The 18,121-nt window shown below is 41.0% G+C and overlaps 1 protein-coding gene across 2 annotated transcripts in view; it reads right to left on the minus strand.

Moving 5' to 3' along the window:
- WASHC5 (WASH complex subunit 5) overlaps positions 1-15,483 on the minus strand; it is a 46,224-nt gene extending 30,741 nt beyond the window's left edge. For both annotated transcript variants that reach the window (XM_087825485.1, XM_016216064.2), the window contains exons 1-9: positions 15,159-15,483; positions 14,332-14,477; positions 13,591-13,675; positions 12,870-12,970; positions 10,634-10,826; positions 8,498-8,650; positions 6,794-6,907; positions 4,837-5,008; positions 1,658-1,785 (exon numbers count right to left, since the gene is read on the minus strand). In XM_087825485.1, coding sequence (XP_087681611.1) covers positions 1,658-1,785; positions 4,837-5,008; positions 6,794-6,907; positions 8,498-8,650; positions 10,634-10,826; positions 12,870-12,970; positions 13,591-13,675; positions 14,332-14,477; positions 15,159-15,344 — 1,278 coding nt within the window. In that variant the 5' untranslated portion in view covers positions 15,345-15,483. The remainder of the gene's footprint in view (positions 1-1,657; positions 1,786-4,836; positions 5,009-6,793; positions 6,908-8,497; positions 8,651-10,633; positions 10,827-12,869; positions 12,971-13,590; positions 13,676-14,331; positions 14,478-15,158) is intronic.
- Positions 15,484-18,121: the final 2,638 nt, after the last annotated feature.

Genomic DNA, 18,121 nt, shown 5'->3' on the forward strand with positions numbered 1-18,121 from the left:
CATTTCAGTTTGGTTCTTTAACCTACATTTTCATCTCTCATACTTCCCACCCCAACCCCTTTTCTAGAATCACTTTCTGATTCTCCTATAAACCCACTAATTGAAAGTGTGCTTCTTCTGATCTTTACATGAAGATGTATCTCCTAATTTAAGGACCATCCCCTATCCCAAATCCCATCTGACAATTTATGAAACCTGTGGGTTCAGTCTGCGTGAATGAGGGATTGAAGGGCTCAAAGCCGTATGGTCTGGAATGAAGGCCTCAGGGTGATAGTTTTGTTGCTATTGCCAGTCAAATGGCATTGATGGATCCTAGGCACTCAAAAAGATAGGGTGGGCTCTCTAAATAATTCTCACTATTCCTCATCCTATTACTTATTTCATTGATTACTCGTCCTGCCCGATCACAAAGATTCCTCTGCCACTAGCCCCACAAAATTCTACCCAGCCTTCAACCTGTCACCTACAGATGGAGTCTCCCTACACCACTGCTCATCTTTTCAATATTCATTATGAAAAAATAAAGAATTTCTTAAGAGGAAAATCACTATTCATGCGTATTTAGCGCCTAAGAGCGCAGGAAAACAAATCCCTGTACCTCTGTGACATTGACGAGTCACTGAAAACACTCAGTACATGCATTAACATCAGGCTAATCAACACCTACTTTTTCTGAGCTACTTCATGGGAGAACACAGTGTCCTCACACACCTAGACACTAAAGAAACATCCAGTATACTCCTAGCCAGACTGAGGCAAGATTAAGTATTGGTTCTGAATGGGCATTAATGTCCTGGGCTAGTTCCTGGGCTCACCTGATCCAAACCCTCAAGGTTAGTTTACAGAACTTGGGCATGCCCAGGTAGCCACCATGTTTATTATGCCCACAGAAGCTTCTTTAGGGATAAGACTAACCCCAGAATTTCTGCCAGTGAACTCAATCTCCTTAAAGTCCTTAAGAGAGGACCTCATTCAAATGCAAATCATCCACCCTAGTTAGTTAGCCCTTTCCAAAGGGTTATCATGGCTTTTGAGTGAAGACTTGAATCCTGCGAGGCCCACAGAGGCTGGCTCCTGCCCACCACTCGAGCTCAGTTTGTACCACCTTCTCTTGCGTTCTCTTCCCTCCAGCCACGGGTCTTTTAGGTCCTGGGGCGCCATGCTGTTCCTCACCCAGAGGACTCAGACACAGCCTGTCTTCTCTTTGGAATGTTCTCCATCACACTCCTATCTCTGTCTTAGCTAACTGTGACAGGTCCCTTCTTCGGGCCCGTCAGAAGCTTCTCTTCTCAGGGAAGTGGTCAAAGCCAGGACAGGCTCCTGCATGTTGGGCACCCAGAGGCCTGCGCTCTGTTTCTTTAGAGCGGGCCTCTCAGTCGTATTTACATCTTCGTCAGTGTGATTCTCTGGGTCATGTCCACACCCCTCACCAGACTGTAACCACCACAGCCCTGTGCACCTTCCTCTGTCACCGTATCTTTGAGGACAGTAAATCCTTGTTCAATGGCTAATTCTGTCCTTTTTCTGTAAGAATTATCTCAGACAGTAGAATCTCTAGCTTCAATCAGAGTTACTGCCACTAAATCCCAATCTTTCAAAAAAAATTTAAGCATAAAAAGGACTAAGACTTTGGCAATTATTCATTCAACTTTCTTACCTCTTTGAGTATAAACTCAAACTGTGCAGTATCCAATAGCAACTGAAAGAGCATCTTGGGATTGTACCTAGAGTCTGTCAGGATCTGCTCCTTGATCTGACGGAGACGTTTGTTGTTTGGGTCACAGGCTAGAATAGGAAAAAAAGAGTTTCTCTCTATGGAATATGAATTCTTAAAAACTTTCCTTCATTTTAAGTCTTTAAAAGGTAATTAGCAAAATGTATACCAATAACATGGTAAAATTAATTACAGCATGTGCATGCTATGGGGGAAAGTATAATCAAACTGTCAAACATGACCACTGGATCTGACGTGGAGTGCCGTCTGTGATACACTGCCGAATGAAAAAGCAAGCTACACAACAGCATGTCCGGATCTGCTAAGCATCTCGGGGCTGATTCACCTTCGAGTGTCCGACATGGACAGGCAGAGCCTCCTGACAGTGGCTCTCCAACAGTCGCAAGGCGCTGTGGAAGCCTCCTGCTTCCACAGGGAGGGAGATGAAAAATACGGTCTCCTTTCTGCACCATAAAAGCTAAATAAGCAGTTATTTAGCCCACATATGACTCGCAAGCAGACAGGCCAACCAGTGGTTTCTGGTGAAGCATGACCTTGTGCAATCAGGTCAGGAGTTGCCAGGCACAGAAATGGAAAGCAGATGTGGCTGAAGATCAAAGCAGGGGACCCTGGGCAGCCGAGGCTGTCCCTGGCAGGGTGGGAATCCAGGGGACCACCGGCTCCCAGACGTGGGCACAGCTGTCAGGAAGACAGAGATGAGGCTGAGTCACCAGAAAACCACAGTGGGTTTCGTGGCAGGAAAAAGTGAGGGCCTGAGCTATTCAGAGGATTGAGAGGATAAGACTTTCAATAAAGAAGATTCTAAGCTGAGTCAATGTAGTAAAATCCTCAAACGAGAACTGGAGTTTATGTAAGACAAACTCAACTAATTAAAAACAGATCCAATACATGATTAAAAACTTTAGCCCAGCCGGGCGTGGCTCAGCGGTTGAGCATTACCTAGGATCCAGGCGATGGGGGTTCGATTCCTGGTCAGGGCACATGCCCGGGTTGCAGGCTCAATCCCCAGTCGGGGGTGTGCAGGAGGCAGCCAATCCATGACTCTCTCATCATTGATGTTTCTAACTCTCTCTCCCTCTCTTTTCCTCTTCCTGAAATCAATAAAGATGTATTTTTAAAAAACTACACCAAAAAAAAAAGCCCACAAAAAACCTTTAGCCATGGTATTCATAAACTATAAACTGAAGAGAGAGCTTAGCCAAGAAGCGGGATGAAAAGAAAAAAGCAACCAGAAATCAGCTCTTGGGAGAAACACTTAAGCAACGGGAGGTTTCTAGTGTGAAGAGAGAGGCTGGGGAGAAATTCCACACATTTTCAAAGACACGAAGGATGAGGAAGTCTGCTGCTCTCACTGCTGACCACTCACAGGAAGTGGCCAAAGGGACACCATGCCTGGAAGTGGTGAGACGGGGCCACGGTGCTACCGAGGCAGGCTGCAGAGCACTCTGGTGTGGACAGTGTGTTTCAGAGACACGGCCTCACCTGAAATAACAAGGGGGGTTGAAAGTGGTACCTGTCTCGGGGCAGGTTCTTGAGAAAAGTTTGCTGAGTGAAAAACAAAAAGGGGAGGCTGCTGAATGATACAACTCTCAGGGGGAGGGGCATGCAGCTCTGGATGAGTGAACTTATTAGTTAATTAATATAATCACCTATTTACCAAGCACAGTAGACCCTCGAATAACATCGTTTTGTTATGTTGATGAAATGCCGCAGGAACTTAACTCCTGTTTATATCAATTAGCCTGTGATAAAATTGGTTTGGTTATACTGCTTACCGCGTATAGTCACAGAACCTATTGATGTTAAGTGAGGACTTACTGTACAAGGAACTGTGTTAGCACTGAGCAAGCTCAGGTGTTAGCCCAACCCACTCATTTTTCTACCATTAAACCAGGGGTTTTAAAGTCATCAGCTCATGGACCTCGTGGATGTGTTTCACACCATCTGTGAAGCTTCTGACCCTGATGGCCAATAGGGTCTCAAAGAGGACCTTGACCCAGAAGAGGTTAAGACCCAACCTACCTTAATGAAGTGTTCTTGTCTAGACATTCCCTCAACTCAGTGGGCCCATGCTTTTCTGTACTTCCAAACTCATTCCTTTTCTTCTATAATTTCTTCAGTCTAGAATTCCTTGTTTTTTACTTTGAAATCTTATTAAAGGCCAGTCAGCTTCCGCCTCCTGAGTGGAGCCTTCTCTGACCACTCCACCTCTCCATCCCTAGTGATGTTTCTCTCCTGCTCTGGACTCAAATCCCACCATCAACCTATTTTACACATCTGGCTCTTAGTTACCGGCTTAGCCCTTATATTACTTTCCTGTTGCTGCTATAACAAATTACCACAAACATAATGGCTTAAAAAGACCCAAATTTATTCTCTTATAGTTCCAGAGGTAAGGAATCTGAAATGGGTCTCACTGGGATAAAATCAAGATGTCAGTAGGGCTGTGCTCCTTCTGGAGACTCCAGGGGAAAATCCACTGTCTTGTCTTTTTTAGTATCTAGAGGCTGCCCATATTCCTTGGCCTGTGGTCCCTTCCACTATTAAAGTCAGCAACGGCCTGTTGTCTTTTTCACAACACCATCTTTCTAGTTCTGACTCTTCCACTTCCCTTTTCCCGATTTAAGGACCCTTGTGATTTCACTGGACCCACTGGGACAATCTCCTTACTTTAAGATCAACTGATTAGAACCGTAATTCCACCCACAACCTTAAGCTCCCTTTGCCACATAATATAACACACCCATAGTTTCCAAGGACTAGGCCATGAACACTTTTGGGAGGGCTGAGTAGAGAGACATTATTCTGCCTACCACAGATCTAGTTATATTTTCATATGTGTACATCTGGCCTCCTCAGTTTGACCAGTGACAAGTTCCTTGAACACTGGAGGTAAATTTCTTCAGATTCTAAGCGCCTGACAATACCCGACGAAGGGGCTCTTCAGGTGGGCACTGACTTGTCCAAGTAGGCACAGAAATGACTTGGAAAGCAACCTGATTCTCGTCCAAGGGCTAAACCAGGTTGCATGATGGAGCAGATCTCAGCTCTGAACGCCTTTATGTGGAGTGATACGGATAACCACACCCTTTGTGCCTTACCCGAGTCTGCCGTATGAAGCATTAGCCAGCGGATGGCTACGTTGCAGTCTCTCAGGCAGTTCAGAAGCCTTGGGATGTTGTCCAGAACCATCTCTTCCCTTAAATAACCTTCTTTCAGAAACTGCTGCACTTGAGCATGCACTCTTTCACTGGCAGTTGCATATCTGCTTGCCTTTGTAAATAAAAAAACCTTTAATTACATTTAAAAAAGGGAGACAATTGTTTGTCTTGAAAGTGAATCACATTGAAATGAATTCCCTGGATGGAAAACAACATTTCTATATGAGATGACTAACATGGACTATAGTTGATAAGGTTCAAAGGCAAGTGGTTTACTGGACATTTTTAAAAAGAGTACTGGACTTAGAATTAAGAGACTAAACTCTAGTCCTGGCTATGATTAAATACTGCTGTGACTATGGGCTTAACCTTTGCATACTGGTTTCTTCAAGTGTAAATTGGAGAAGTGGACCAGGTGGTTCCTTTCTATTCTTGGGTGGGAAAGAAACACAAAGGCAGAAGTTAAATTATTTGTTCTTCCTGTTATTATCAACAAAGGAGTCAGAGAAGAAACACTCAAAAGATGAGACTTCCACAGACATAGAAAGCTTAACAGAAAACACACCTCTGCATCAAAATGGAATTTGCAGACCTTTTGGAAACTTGGTTGCACCGTTTTACCCTAAGTAAGAGTTGAATGTTAAACATCATTAACCCGATCAGGTTAGTTTAAAACTATTACTAGATGCTTCACCAGGAGACTCAGAAGAACTTTTACAATGTCACAAACAAGAAAATGCAATTTTGGAAAGAGTTTTCAGTAATGAAAAATTAATGCTCTAATGCCGGTAAGTACGGAGGCACCACCTTCTCTAACATATTCCTAGGAGACATTCCCAAACTGAAATATTCTGTGCATTATTTATGGAATGCAATGCATCTGAATAAAACATGCTGAAGTTCTCTGAATCAATATTACTCTATCCACACTGGTAACTAAAAACTCAGCCAGCCAGGCTGAGGAAGACAACTGTTTAGAAATACCAAGTATGCTCCCCAATAAGAAGATTTTATTTTTATTCCTCTGTTGCATCTTGTACACACCCCACAACCTGGGTATGTGCCCTGACCAGGAATCGAACCCATGACCCTTTGGTTTACAGGGTGATTCTCCAACCAACTGAGCCATATTGGCCAGGGCTACCTTGTGTTCTTTTGTTTTTTTAATCCTCACCAGAGGATATTTTTTCCGTTGCTTTTCAGAGAGAGTGGAAGGGGGAGAGAGAGAAAAACACCGATGTGAGAAAGACACATCGATTGGTTGCCTTCCGCACATGCCCTGACTGGGGCCAGGGATTGAACCTGCAACTGAGGTACATGCCCTTGACCGGAATCAAACCCTGGACCCTTCAGTCCGGAGGCTGACACTCTAACCACTGAGCCAAACTGGCTAGGGCTACCTTGTAGGACCACAATGTAGCCATTTAAACTTTAGGGAGATGAATGCTTTTAGTCTTGTTGCTTATCTTGCACATTAGAAATGATGGATTTAAACTACAGTGACAGGGCACGTGTGTACAGTCAGTTACTGTCTTTGACGCTCATTCTGTTGATGAAAATATTAAAATTCTGGTTACTGGTAAAAGTAGTTCCATCCATAAGGACACAATCTTTAAGCAAGAGTAAATAAACTCAGTGAAACCACATGTCACTCTGGTTTATCTTAGGTTGTTGAGTCTCCCTTAGGAACCAAGTCTTCCATTTACATATACCATACAAGTTAAAAAAATACAATTATCTATCTTAATTCTGCAAAATTCAGCTTTCATTAATCACTGCATTCATGTTTTTGAGGCCATCTTCCAAATGCCTTGAGAAATCTACTTGGCTCATCTCCTACCTCATTAAGGCAGGCTGGCAGTTGTTTGAGAATCTTCCCCAACTGGCGAGAACTTACCTGTTCTCTGACATTTGCAAGGTCCAGGGTATTGTTTAAAGCAGTTTTTGCAGCTTTGTAAGGTTCCCAAGCATCTGCGAGATTAACTGTGATCCCCATGTAAATGCTAATCACCTGGAAGAGGAGACATTCACTCAGTATTTGCTAAATACCTACCAACTTCAAGGCAAGGAACTAGGAAAATACAAAGTTAGAGAAGGCATTGCCTATTCCAATTTTAAATTCCACTCCAACAAAAATCAATGAGAAACCAAGATTTTCCAGATATACAGGCAAGTGTCCTTCCTTATGAACACTTTGAAACAAAAGTGACAATGGTGCTAATTCAAGAACAATAAATATATTGAGATTTTCCTTTCAAACTGCTATGTGTTACAGTCCTGGATGAAGAAAAATGAAAGGGGAAAGAAGCAGAGACTCTGACTTTGAGAGAATGTTCTCAAACATTTTCATCTTGTCCTTATACTCTTAAAAGTTACTGAGGGCCCCAAGGAACTTTTTTTCAAAATGTGGATTATAGCTATTGACATTGATCATATTACACATCAAAACTGGGAAATTTAAAATATTCATTATCTAAAATAACAAATAAATCCATTACATGCTAAGATAATTTTTTGTATTAAAAAAATCGAATTAAAGTCCCCCCTCAATTCTATGAGAATGGCATTGTTTTACACTTACTGTTTAAAATATTATATACAATCCCTCTGTATCTCTATTAATGTTTTTCTTTAAAATTCTCTTGGTGTAATATTAATATTTTCTCACTAGTGTTTCATTGGTTGGCATTTGCCTGGCACACCTTTTTTTATTGCTTTATTTTCAGTGTGCCAGGGTGCTTTTTTAGGCATATTAAGCACATTATAATTGGATTTTGACCTTCCTTACTATTAAAAGTGTTCCTGAGTGGAGCATCATGGCCATTACTTCTTTATTAAACTTAGGCAAATGAAGCCAGACTATCAGAGTTTTCCTCTTGGTTGCTTAACTCTAGCTCATGAGAACGATCATTCGTGGACAGGAAGCATCCTCTCCTAACTACAGTCTGTTCTTCTCACAAGTAAGGCTCCTCATTCAGGTCCCTCATCACAGATGGTTTGTGACTCAACAAATGGTAAGAAATGAAATAAACCTGCTGCCTGAGACCATGATTCAACCACTGTTCTTTGTTAAAACCTCTATGAGCAAAGAAAGCATTTCATATACGTTGTCAGCTTTAGTCCTTTAAGAGCTAATATTTTTAAGTAAAACAACACTAAAAAGTTACAAGCAAATCCCTGCAGTAACCTAGACCTTCACAGCCCCATCAATGTGAACTTGTAGAGAAAATTTATTACAAAAGTGAAATTCTATCCATAAAATGACAAATTAGATCAATTCTGCTAGCTTAGATTCATAAAACAGAAAAAGAATAAAAGGAAGGCTTGTGTAACTTGGCTGCAATCTCTGTAGCTAAAGCAAGACACGCTATAACACATGGTTTTACCTTGAGAGTATTCATTTGAGAAAAAACAAATGGGTTCAGGAAATTTTTACTGGCTGATTTATTCATGTTATGATTTATAAAATTCTTAATGCACTTAAAAGTAACTTTATGTCTCACTATTTACAACATTGTAACCTCTGGGTAACAGGCCAAAAGAATGTAAAAACCAGTTCTCTTATGATAGAGTAAAAAAAACCCCTAACAGTAATACTTGCCCAATTATCTGGAAAGTATTTATCCACTATTTCTCTCATTTTTGCTTGATGGGCATGAAGGATGGAAGGCTCAAAGTAGAGAATGACGTAGAGCATGGCTGCCTGGTTTGCCAGGGCCGTGCTGCGATGCTCTGGCAAAGGGTACGCCGAGACCTGCAACACAGAGAGGCCCAGAAGAGGCAGCCGTTGGTAACAATTGAACTTACATGTGCCAAATATACGACCTAATTCTAGGATAGACCAGTCTCTAAAAGTCTGTCTCCTCGGAGCATCCTGGACACTGGAAACAATTCTCCCGGCATTGCTAGCAGGGCCTTCCTTCTTATCCCAGACCCCACAATCTGATGCTCTCCCTTCCAGCCCTCAACTCTGCTGCAATTTTAAGCCTTTTCCTTACAAAAAGAGAGGTGTAACCCCAGGTTTCCCACTAGTTGTCCATTTTGTGTCCTCCCCATCACGATCTCTTAGGACTGACAGAATCCATGCTCGCTATTGCTATTTTCTCACTTCCTGCTTGTTCCTCGGCTCCCTGAAACCTGACCTCCTTCATCATCTCAGTGGGATCTCCTACGGTCACTCAGTCTCACAATCACCCAATTCAATGGCCTCTTTGAGCACTCTCATTTGTTTCCCAGACGCCATTCTAATCTGCTTTGCTGGGCGTCCTCCTGCTGCTTCCCAGTGCTGGGCTGGCCCAGCCCATGGCTCACGCCTTAGGAATCTGGCTGCACACAGTACTTCGCACCTTGATGACTAAGCGGAAAGGGAGGAAACTGACACAAGACAGCAGAGCAATGTCACAGGGAACCTGGCCAGGTCTCAGGAAGGGTCCAGAGCTATGAACCACAAAACCTTCCGTTTCTCCCCTTGATGTGTTTGCCCAACTTTTCTCTCTCTCCAGACTGTCTTCTTTAACATGGCAGAATGAGGCTGCCCCAAACTCCAAATTTTGCATGTTGTGAGTAAACCCGTGTCTAGAAACGGTTTCTCAGGCCCAATTCCAAATGACCTGGAGAAGGAATCTGATCCATCTTGGGTCAAGTAACTGTCCCGCTCCCATCAGCCAGGGAGAAGGGAGGGCAGGGCAAAGAGCGGGGCAGACACACAGCACAACCACAGCATAACCCCTGTGTTAATGAAGGTCACGGGGCAAGGAGAAAATGGAAACACACTGCCTTGAGAAATGCACAAAATGAACTGCAGAAGAGGCACAGTGTTAAGGACAGGGAACAAAAAATCAGCATGGGTTCTGAAGTCATACAGACCTGAAGTCAAACTATGGTTCTGCTACCTCATTGTGTGACCATGTGAAAATGATGTAAGCTCTCTAAGCCTTATTTTTCTCAGCAGCAACATGAGGATTATGCTGCCTACTTTGCATGACTAGTGTGAGGAATAGAAAAAATGATATATGAAAAAATCTCTTATGGTTCTGATTCATACTGAATTCTCAATAAATGGCAACAACTAGAGAGAGCTGGAATCTGTAGGTAACTCCTGATTTTGAGGTGTCTATAAGAAAAAAATATATATTGTTTTCTTCAGGACAATGAAGTCAAAAGGCAATTTTCTTTGATGTCCTATAAGTAAGCGAATGAGACACATACTGGGGAGGAAAGTGAGACACCCTGAAATGCTGCAGGAGTTTTAGCTCTGCTCATGCTGCCTTCTTGGCCTGGAGGGCTCTTCCATTCCCCTTGAGATCTGGTGTAATGTTGCTGCCCCTGTAACATGCTCCATGACACACAAGCTTCCCCCAGGATAAGGCTTGTCTTGCTTTATTGTAGTTTCTTTACTTATCTGTCTTCTTTCCTCAGCTATGAGCTCATTATATATAAGGACCATGGCCTCCCTTTGTCAGTGATGCATCCCCAGCACGTGGACAGGCGCATAACATACACTCAATAACTACTTCTTTCCAAATAGAGCTCAAATCCCGTTTCTTCCCTGAAATCTCTAATTCTGCCCAAATCAATATCCCTCTTTCCACTATCATCCCACAGCATAGCTCAAAAGTCTTAAATAATTTCTAGCTGCTTTTACCCCTTTGAGGAAGTGGGAAGGGCAGGGATAATTGAGGAGAACAGTGAAATCAGTCTTTTAAATGACTAAGATCTTAACGGACTTAATCCCCACCTGGTTGTAAATATCGTCAGATCTTAGTCGACCAATGACCATACTGATGAAGGATTCATTGATAGGCACTCTCTGGAAATAACTCTCAGGATAGTTCGGCGGTCTTTTGGCTCCTGGTTGGCTGGAATAACCTGTACTTCGGAGCAGCTTACAAATATCGTCCATATTTGAATCAGCAGAAGATCGGGCAGCACTGAGTCACGTTCACAATGGGAAATAAAGGGCCAAACAAACCACACGTCAGAAACTCAAAAGTCCAACAAAGCAGAAGAATTTCTTGACTTTATCTAGTTTCAGATATGACCGTGGGTCAATTTATATCCTTAAGATTCAAAGTCATATTTTCCAAAAGCCTGTTATAGTACAGCAAACTTATAAGGTATGTTCTTGTATGTAAGTACAGTTCTATGTCAAGGTCCACAATCCCTTTTCCAAAATCTTTGGGTCTGAATTTGTTTCAGAATATAGCATTTTTCAAATATAAGAAAGTAATATTGTATGTAGACCATATACAATATAATACTCCAGTAGGGTCTCAGTTGGCACCACACATTAATATTTCTATAGTAAAATTTAGGAATATTCACACAAGTGAGATAAATCAAGACTATCTACACCCTTATATTTGTTCTGATTAGGTTTTGACTCCATATGATTTCAGGCTGGATCAGGTTTTGCTGCCAAAGGAGTTATTCTGTGTGTGTGTGTGTGTGTGTGTGTGTGTGTGTGTGTATACATATTTTCCATAGCCTTTTGGATTTCAGAATTGTGCATAAAGAATGTGAACCTGCACCAATATTTCATAAATTAAAAAATAATTCAAAAAATTATGACAATTTAAAGTGAGATGTACATTAATTATTTTTTTCTTGGTAAGGTGCTCTTTCTATAAAGGTTTAATCAAAACATCTGTGATTTTCAGGGTGGTATGGAGTAGTAATTCCTCAAAGAGACTCAAAGAAACTTAGACTTGAAATGACCTCTACTGGATGTAGGAATCTCCTTTATCACAACTCTGACTTGCAATTTTTCTGTCTCACTTCAATAATGGATCCTCACATTCCAATGAATTAGCTGTTGTGTAAAAAGGGACAAAGCCAGACTGTCACAACTGGGCTTCAGAAGTAATCTTTTCTCTTCTTCTTTACGTTATTTTTCATTTTTGTTTTAGAATGAAACAAAATACTTTTGGAAATATAGGCAAGGCCATTGGAAGTTCAATTTTAAAAACTTGGAGGTTAAGACAGCTCCTGGTCACACTGATGAGAATGAATTATGCATGGGGATGGAGAGTCTCCTCCCACACTGTAAAGCTGAAAGGAAGCAGGATAGTTGAGGAGCTGAAGATTAATTTACTGCTGAGGAGGCAGCAGTCCCAGGTGTTGTGAAAATATAACGTCCCCAAACAATCTCTCTGTTGAGGATCTCCCTCCTTGCCCTAATTAGGTTGTCCTAATTCTAGTCTACATATCTTTAGCCCAAGTTCCTAACTCCTGCTATTGACTGTTTCTTCCCTGAATTTTTACTATTTCTGACACTGATCTTGTATCCAGATTTTGACTCATTAAGTCAACAAATTGAAACCTGTGTGCTAGGTACTGGAATTAGAATTGGTTGAAGTGGCTCCTATTTTTAAGACACTACTTCTTGAAGTCACAGCTCTGTACAGACACACCTAACACATGATCACGATGTGTGCTGTTGCTTGTGTTGTATTTGTTTCATACATATATGTGGGTGAGAATTCCCTTTCAACCTGACCCCTGTGATAACTTTTCAAAGTCATTAACCTAAAAACGACAACAGAAAATTCATTCATTTCCTTACAGATGCCAAGGAGTAACATTTGAAACTTAAAAACAAAAACAAACCAACCAACCAACCAAAAAAGAACATTCATTAGACTTCTACATTCCCAAATTTATCTTTAAGGCAAAGAAAATTCAGATTGTCTTAAAAATACAAACAAACCCAAAACCCGAGGTACCATCATGGACACGATAATCCATATATCTCTAATAATCTATGGTATATAGATGATATCTAATTTATGATCATGATATAAAATATTAAGTAACTGTTATATTCCTATATTATGCTCAGAAGAGATAAAGGATCTTTTATTTTTCATTCTAGATCATGTTGCTGCTGTTCACAATAAAAGCAGTATGGAAATCTACACTGCGTTTTACCAATAGCAGTGCTTTTGGGATGTGCAGCCCCAGCCCTGGGTTACCTGTATCGATAGTAAGAAACCAGCATTCTCTCTCTGACTTCTCCTTCAATCTTTTGGTCAATGACCAGCAGCATAACTCCATATAGGTACAGTGCTTCACACTACGAAGAGAAAGAGACAATGGCCAAACTCACAGGAGAACACATTCTCATGGGGTGATGTTTCTCATGGAGTGATGTTGATAACAGTTAGAAAGAGCACTGTGCTCCCATTCCTCCTAAACGCTTTCTATTATAAGGAGAATGCAGGTTTCCCCCAAAGTGTTCTCACCTTCTGTACAGATTGAGCTTTGGGAAATTTATGCAGAATACATTTTAACTCACAGTGATTATCTTTCAGTTGGCCTGATGGGATACCAAAATGGAATCCCAGTATTATGAACACCTCTAAGTCATTCACTCATTTAACAAACATTTCTTAAGTGATCACTATGTACTAGGTACTAGGCTAGATGTCTGGGATGAAAAAGATAAAGAAGAGAGGATTATGACACTGAGGAAGCTCAGAAACTCTACACAATCTTTATTCTCTTAAAATTCTGTTCAAAGTCTACCATGCTCTAAATTCAGATGCAGACCTGTCAGAAGATCATCATCAGTTTATTTTTCTTCTCTATAAAGAAGGGTACTCTGTATATATTTGAGACTTATAGGAAAAACAGTGATTCCAAGCTTGACATTCTTGAATTTCTATTTTAAATGGTCATTAGTACTATACTTACTAAAAGTTGTTTTCCATCTTCATTGAGAAGCACAGTTTCTATGGTTTGCTGAATGTAAACACCTTCATTGAGATCATCGAGGTATCTAGAAAGAAACCCCAGAGCAAGTTATTCATTGGTAATGAAAACTTTAACATCTTTGATGAAGAAAGTAAAGGTTTCTAAAAGGTAAGGCAAGATACTAGGCATTCTGGCCTTCAACTAGTTTATGAGTGTAAACTTACCATGATTAGGGCCACAGGTTGATAGTTGTGGCCACTCTAGGTTAAAGGAATATTCCCTAGTCCCGATTTATGAATTACAAATGTCTTAGGAAGTAGCGGAATACAAACATGGAATAGTTTAAAAGCTAATGAATAATGAGTTCTTAAGGGCTCGAAGGAAGAGAATATTGTGTGGTTAGGGATCGAAAGCAAGGCTCTGGTTACCAATGCTATGAAAATATGTTCCTTTTCCCCCCACTTCTCATATATAAGATACTAGAATATGATCATAAACCACAGGATTGAAAGCCATATGACTTAGTATAGACCAAGATTATTATAACACTTCACAAGGGCAGGAAATTATGATAAAACACTAAGATACTTAAGATGACTAGTGCCACTGGAAGGACAAGACAATTATGCATGGTATAATCTAGTAAATTCTGTAACTCAGAGAGATCGACATGTTCTAGTGTGTCCCTTTCCCCTTCCACTATTTACTATCAGAAAAAGCCATTACTAAAGTAATCAATACCTGTTTAAGTCGACAATATATTTATGCACACTCTGAAATGCTAAATAAAATCTGGTTACAATTTCTATGTTGTTTTCACGAAATTCTTCATCTAAATCCTGTAGCTCTGGCTTAGCTTCCAGTTTGCTTTCCCATAATTCTGGACCCTAAGAAGAAAAACACATTTATGGAAACGTCAATAAAAACATACTTATGGGTAACAATTTCTAAGTCAGCTTTTACAAATTTGTTCTTGTGCCTTAAAAGGGATGTCAAAAGTTGAAAGCAGAGCAATAGAAAGTAATGAAAATAATAAAGACTAGATATAAAATCCCTTAGAAAGAGCTTGGCCGGGCATGGCTCAGTGGTTGAGCATCGACCTAGGATCCAGGAGATTGCAGTTCGATTCCCGGTCAGGGCACATGCCTGGGTTGCGGGCTTGATCCCCAGTTGGGGGCGTGCAGAAGGCAACTGATCAATGATTCTCTCATCAGTGATGTTTCTATCTCTCCCTTCCTCTCTCTGAAATCAATAAAGATATATTTTTAAAAAAAGAAAAAAAATCCCTTAGAAAGAAATGAATTTGAATTGCAATGACAATGAGCATGTTGTAATATGAAATATATTATACCAAAGTTATCTTTTAAAAATTTGGTTCTAATGTGTTAGGGCTTCACACAATACCTTTACATTATGTTCAAGTTAGTTAGCTGGTATTAAATTTGATTTAAAATCTCTCCTATTTAACTCTTTCTCCAGAATGACTTCACTTCTCAGTCTCATGGTCTCCAGAGGACACATGCTTTTATAGAAAAGGCAGTGGTGAAAATGCTATAGGAGAAGGTTACCTTAAAATAGCTGAAATCAAATATGATATCTCCATATTTCTGTTGATCAGCGCGGTCTTTTAACCTGAACACAGCAGGAATAAACTCAGAGAGCCTCAAAAGTTCAGCAATGATGGCATTGCCACAGGAAACAATCCTTAGGATGGCCTGGCCACAGAGGTTGTTCTCAGCTAGAAAGTCCAACATCCTGAGGATCAGCAGCTACTCCGTGCCCAGCCAGTGGGGATGTTTAACCAGATTCAGAGGTCTGTGAATCATTAGATGAAACAGGGTCTGCTGACAGATGTTTGCTCCATTTAAGAAACTATCAAAAACAAACACAAAAACTCCATTTTTTAAGGCAGCATGTGAAACACACACATAGTATTTTTCTCCCAAACTCACTAAAAATCAAAACAAGAAAAGTGAGTTCTGATGGGGGGGGGGGGAATTATTCTCACTCTTCATGTTTTCCATGTGGAGGGAGTTTGATAGATTAACACTCTTGGCGTCTTTCTCAACCCTTTATTCACTTCTCCCCATGAGGAAAGACCCAATGCAGCTTCCTCTGAGCTTGGGAGAAGGAACCAGAGCATGTGTGGGCCCCACGTGCCCTCAATTGGGCACTCTTAAATTTTCCTTCCAGGAATTGTGTCACTTGTCTTACCTTTAGGAAAAGGTATGTCCTAGAATCCACTAGAATTAGTTGAGGGAACACCTTTAAAAACATTTTTCTCATGTTATGTACAGAAAGTCCTTGTCATTAAGGGTAATATACATGCCTGAGAAAGGATACGCAGTGACTCTGAAGTACTGACAAGCATTTCATACCAAGCGGTAGGAAAGTTTGATTAGGAATGCATCTTAAGATGTTATAACTAAACCTGATGGAAGTGAGTTTCTACGTAACAACATTTAGAGTAAAATGGCAACAACTATGTACTAATTCAATGCCAAACCGAGAATGTCAAAGGCTGATTTTTATCAAATTGTGATTTTGGTAACACAGCATCTTGTACTTCATAGTTGACTTTCATAGCATGATCTTTAAAGAGGTAATTTTTAAGAAACAGTTTCAAGGCATCATTCATTTTCCCGAAGTCTCTCCCAATTCTTTCTCAAATCATTATCTTTTGAAGTGTTAATTTGTGTCATCTTTGCTGCATTTCTCTGCTCTCTGTGTTAATTGGGCCAGGTCATCATTTGTCAACTCCATGGAAGCCTTACTTTTCAACATCACAAATGCTCATGTCTTTCCCAACATTTGCACTTTTACTTTCTACCTCCGTGAAGCTAGGTTAGGCACATGACTCAGTTTTGACCAATGAGATATAAGAGGAAGTCTATGGTAGGACTTCTAGGGAATATTTATTCCCCCTCCCTGTGCCCTGCCTATGCCCTTCCTTCCTGCCTTTGAATCTGGCCCAATGAAAATTTGATGCCTGAAGTCACAATAGCCGCCTTGAGACCAGGAGGTGACAAGCCTGAGAAAAAGCCAAGAACCTGCAGACTGTGGTGTGGAAGAAGAGAAATAATCTGAATTCTTGTTGAAGTTACTGATTCACTGATTTAAGTGTGGCACTACCCAACTCTGTAATCCTTGTTAAATAAAAATAATACCATAATTCTTTATGGTATATGTACTGTTTGTTGAGTTCTGGATTTGAGGACGAAAGCATTCCTAAGGATACAGATTCATTAATTTGACAAACATTTACCCAGTGCCTACTATGTGCCAAGCATTGTTTTAGGACTTGAGGATAGTGCAATGAACAAAACTAAGTATGTAGGCTCTCATGAAGCCTACATACTACTGGGGGTAGGAAAGAGATAACAGAAAAGTATATATATATTAGGCTGCGATAACTGCTGTGAAGAAAAAGCATGATAAAGGGATGGAGCACGTGCTATTTTACATCGAGTGGTTTGTGCAAGACTCCCTGACAAGATGATATTTGAGCAGGGACCAGAAGGAAGTAAGAGAGCAAGCTGCATGGCATCTGAGTGTGGCCAGCAGCCTCTAAGATGGCCCCCAGTGACCTCCACCTCTTTATTCATGCCCTGTGTACCCTTCCCTGGAGTGTGACTTACTGACTCCTTTCTAAAGAACAGAAGATGGCAGACTAAAAAATATCACTTCCGAGATTACACTGCAATAAGACCTTGACTTCCAGCTTGGACACCCTCTCTAGCTTGTTTGTCCTGGGGGAAGGAGGCTGTCATGTTGTGAGAGAGCCCTGTGGAGGAGCCCATGTGACAAGGGACTGCCAGGCTTGCCAACAACCACTCTGGTGGGCTTGGAAATGGATCCCAACTCCAGTTGAGTCTTCAGATGGAACAACAGTTCCTGTTCACAACTTGACTGTAACCTGCCAGGAGACCCTGAGCTAAAGGCACCCAGTTGAGTGATACCTGATTCCTGACCACAGAAACGACTACAAGATAACAGATGTTTATTGTCTTAAGCCATGAGATTCTGGGGTAGTTTGTTATTTTACAATAGACAATGATCTGGGAGAAAGGCATTCCAGGTAGAGGTAATAAGTGCAAAGGCCCCAGGGTGGGAATATGCTAGATGAATTTAAGGAATAGCAAATTGGCTGAGGAGACTACTGCAGAGTGAGCAAGGGATAGAAGCAGAGATCAGGGGAGGTAGGTGAGGTTGGGTGAGACAGTGCCTGAGAAGACACTACAGATGTCTAGAACACTCTCTCATGAGGGCATCCTATAATACATATGAAGGTACAAATTATTAACAAGTTCTTTCAGTTTTCTCTGGGCTACTTGCTTGTTAAGCCACTGGTATGGTCTGGCTTAGAAAGTGAGAAATAAAAAGGGGAAAAGTAATGGACAATGGGCAAAAAGTCACCTACTGAGGTTCTCTGAGGACCCCCCAACCAACCCAGGTCTCAAAAGCATGAAACTCTAGGCTTGATTAAGAGGAGGTCAAACTACAATTAACAAGTTTAACTACCAGACTTTGG

The sequence above is a fragment of the Miniopterus natalensis genome, chromosome 16, assembly GCF_054644295.1.
Source record: "Miniopterus natalensis isolate mMinNat1 chromosome 16, mMinNat1.hap1, whole genome shotgun sequence".
Taxonomy (NCBI): Eukaryota; Metazoa; Chordata; class Mammalia; order Chiroptera; family Miniopteridae; genus Miniopterus; species Miniopterus natalensis.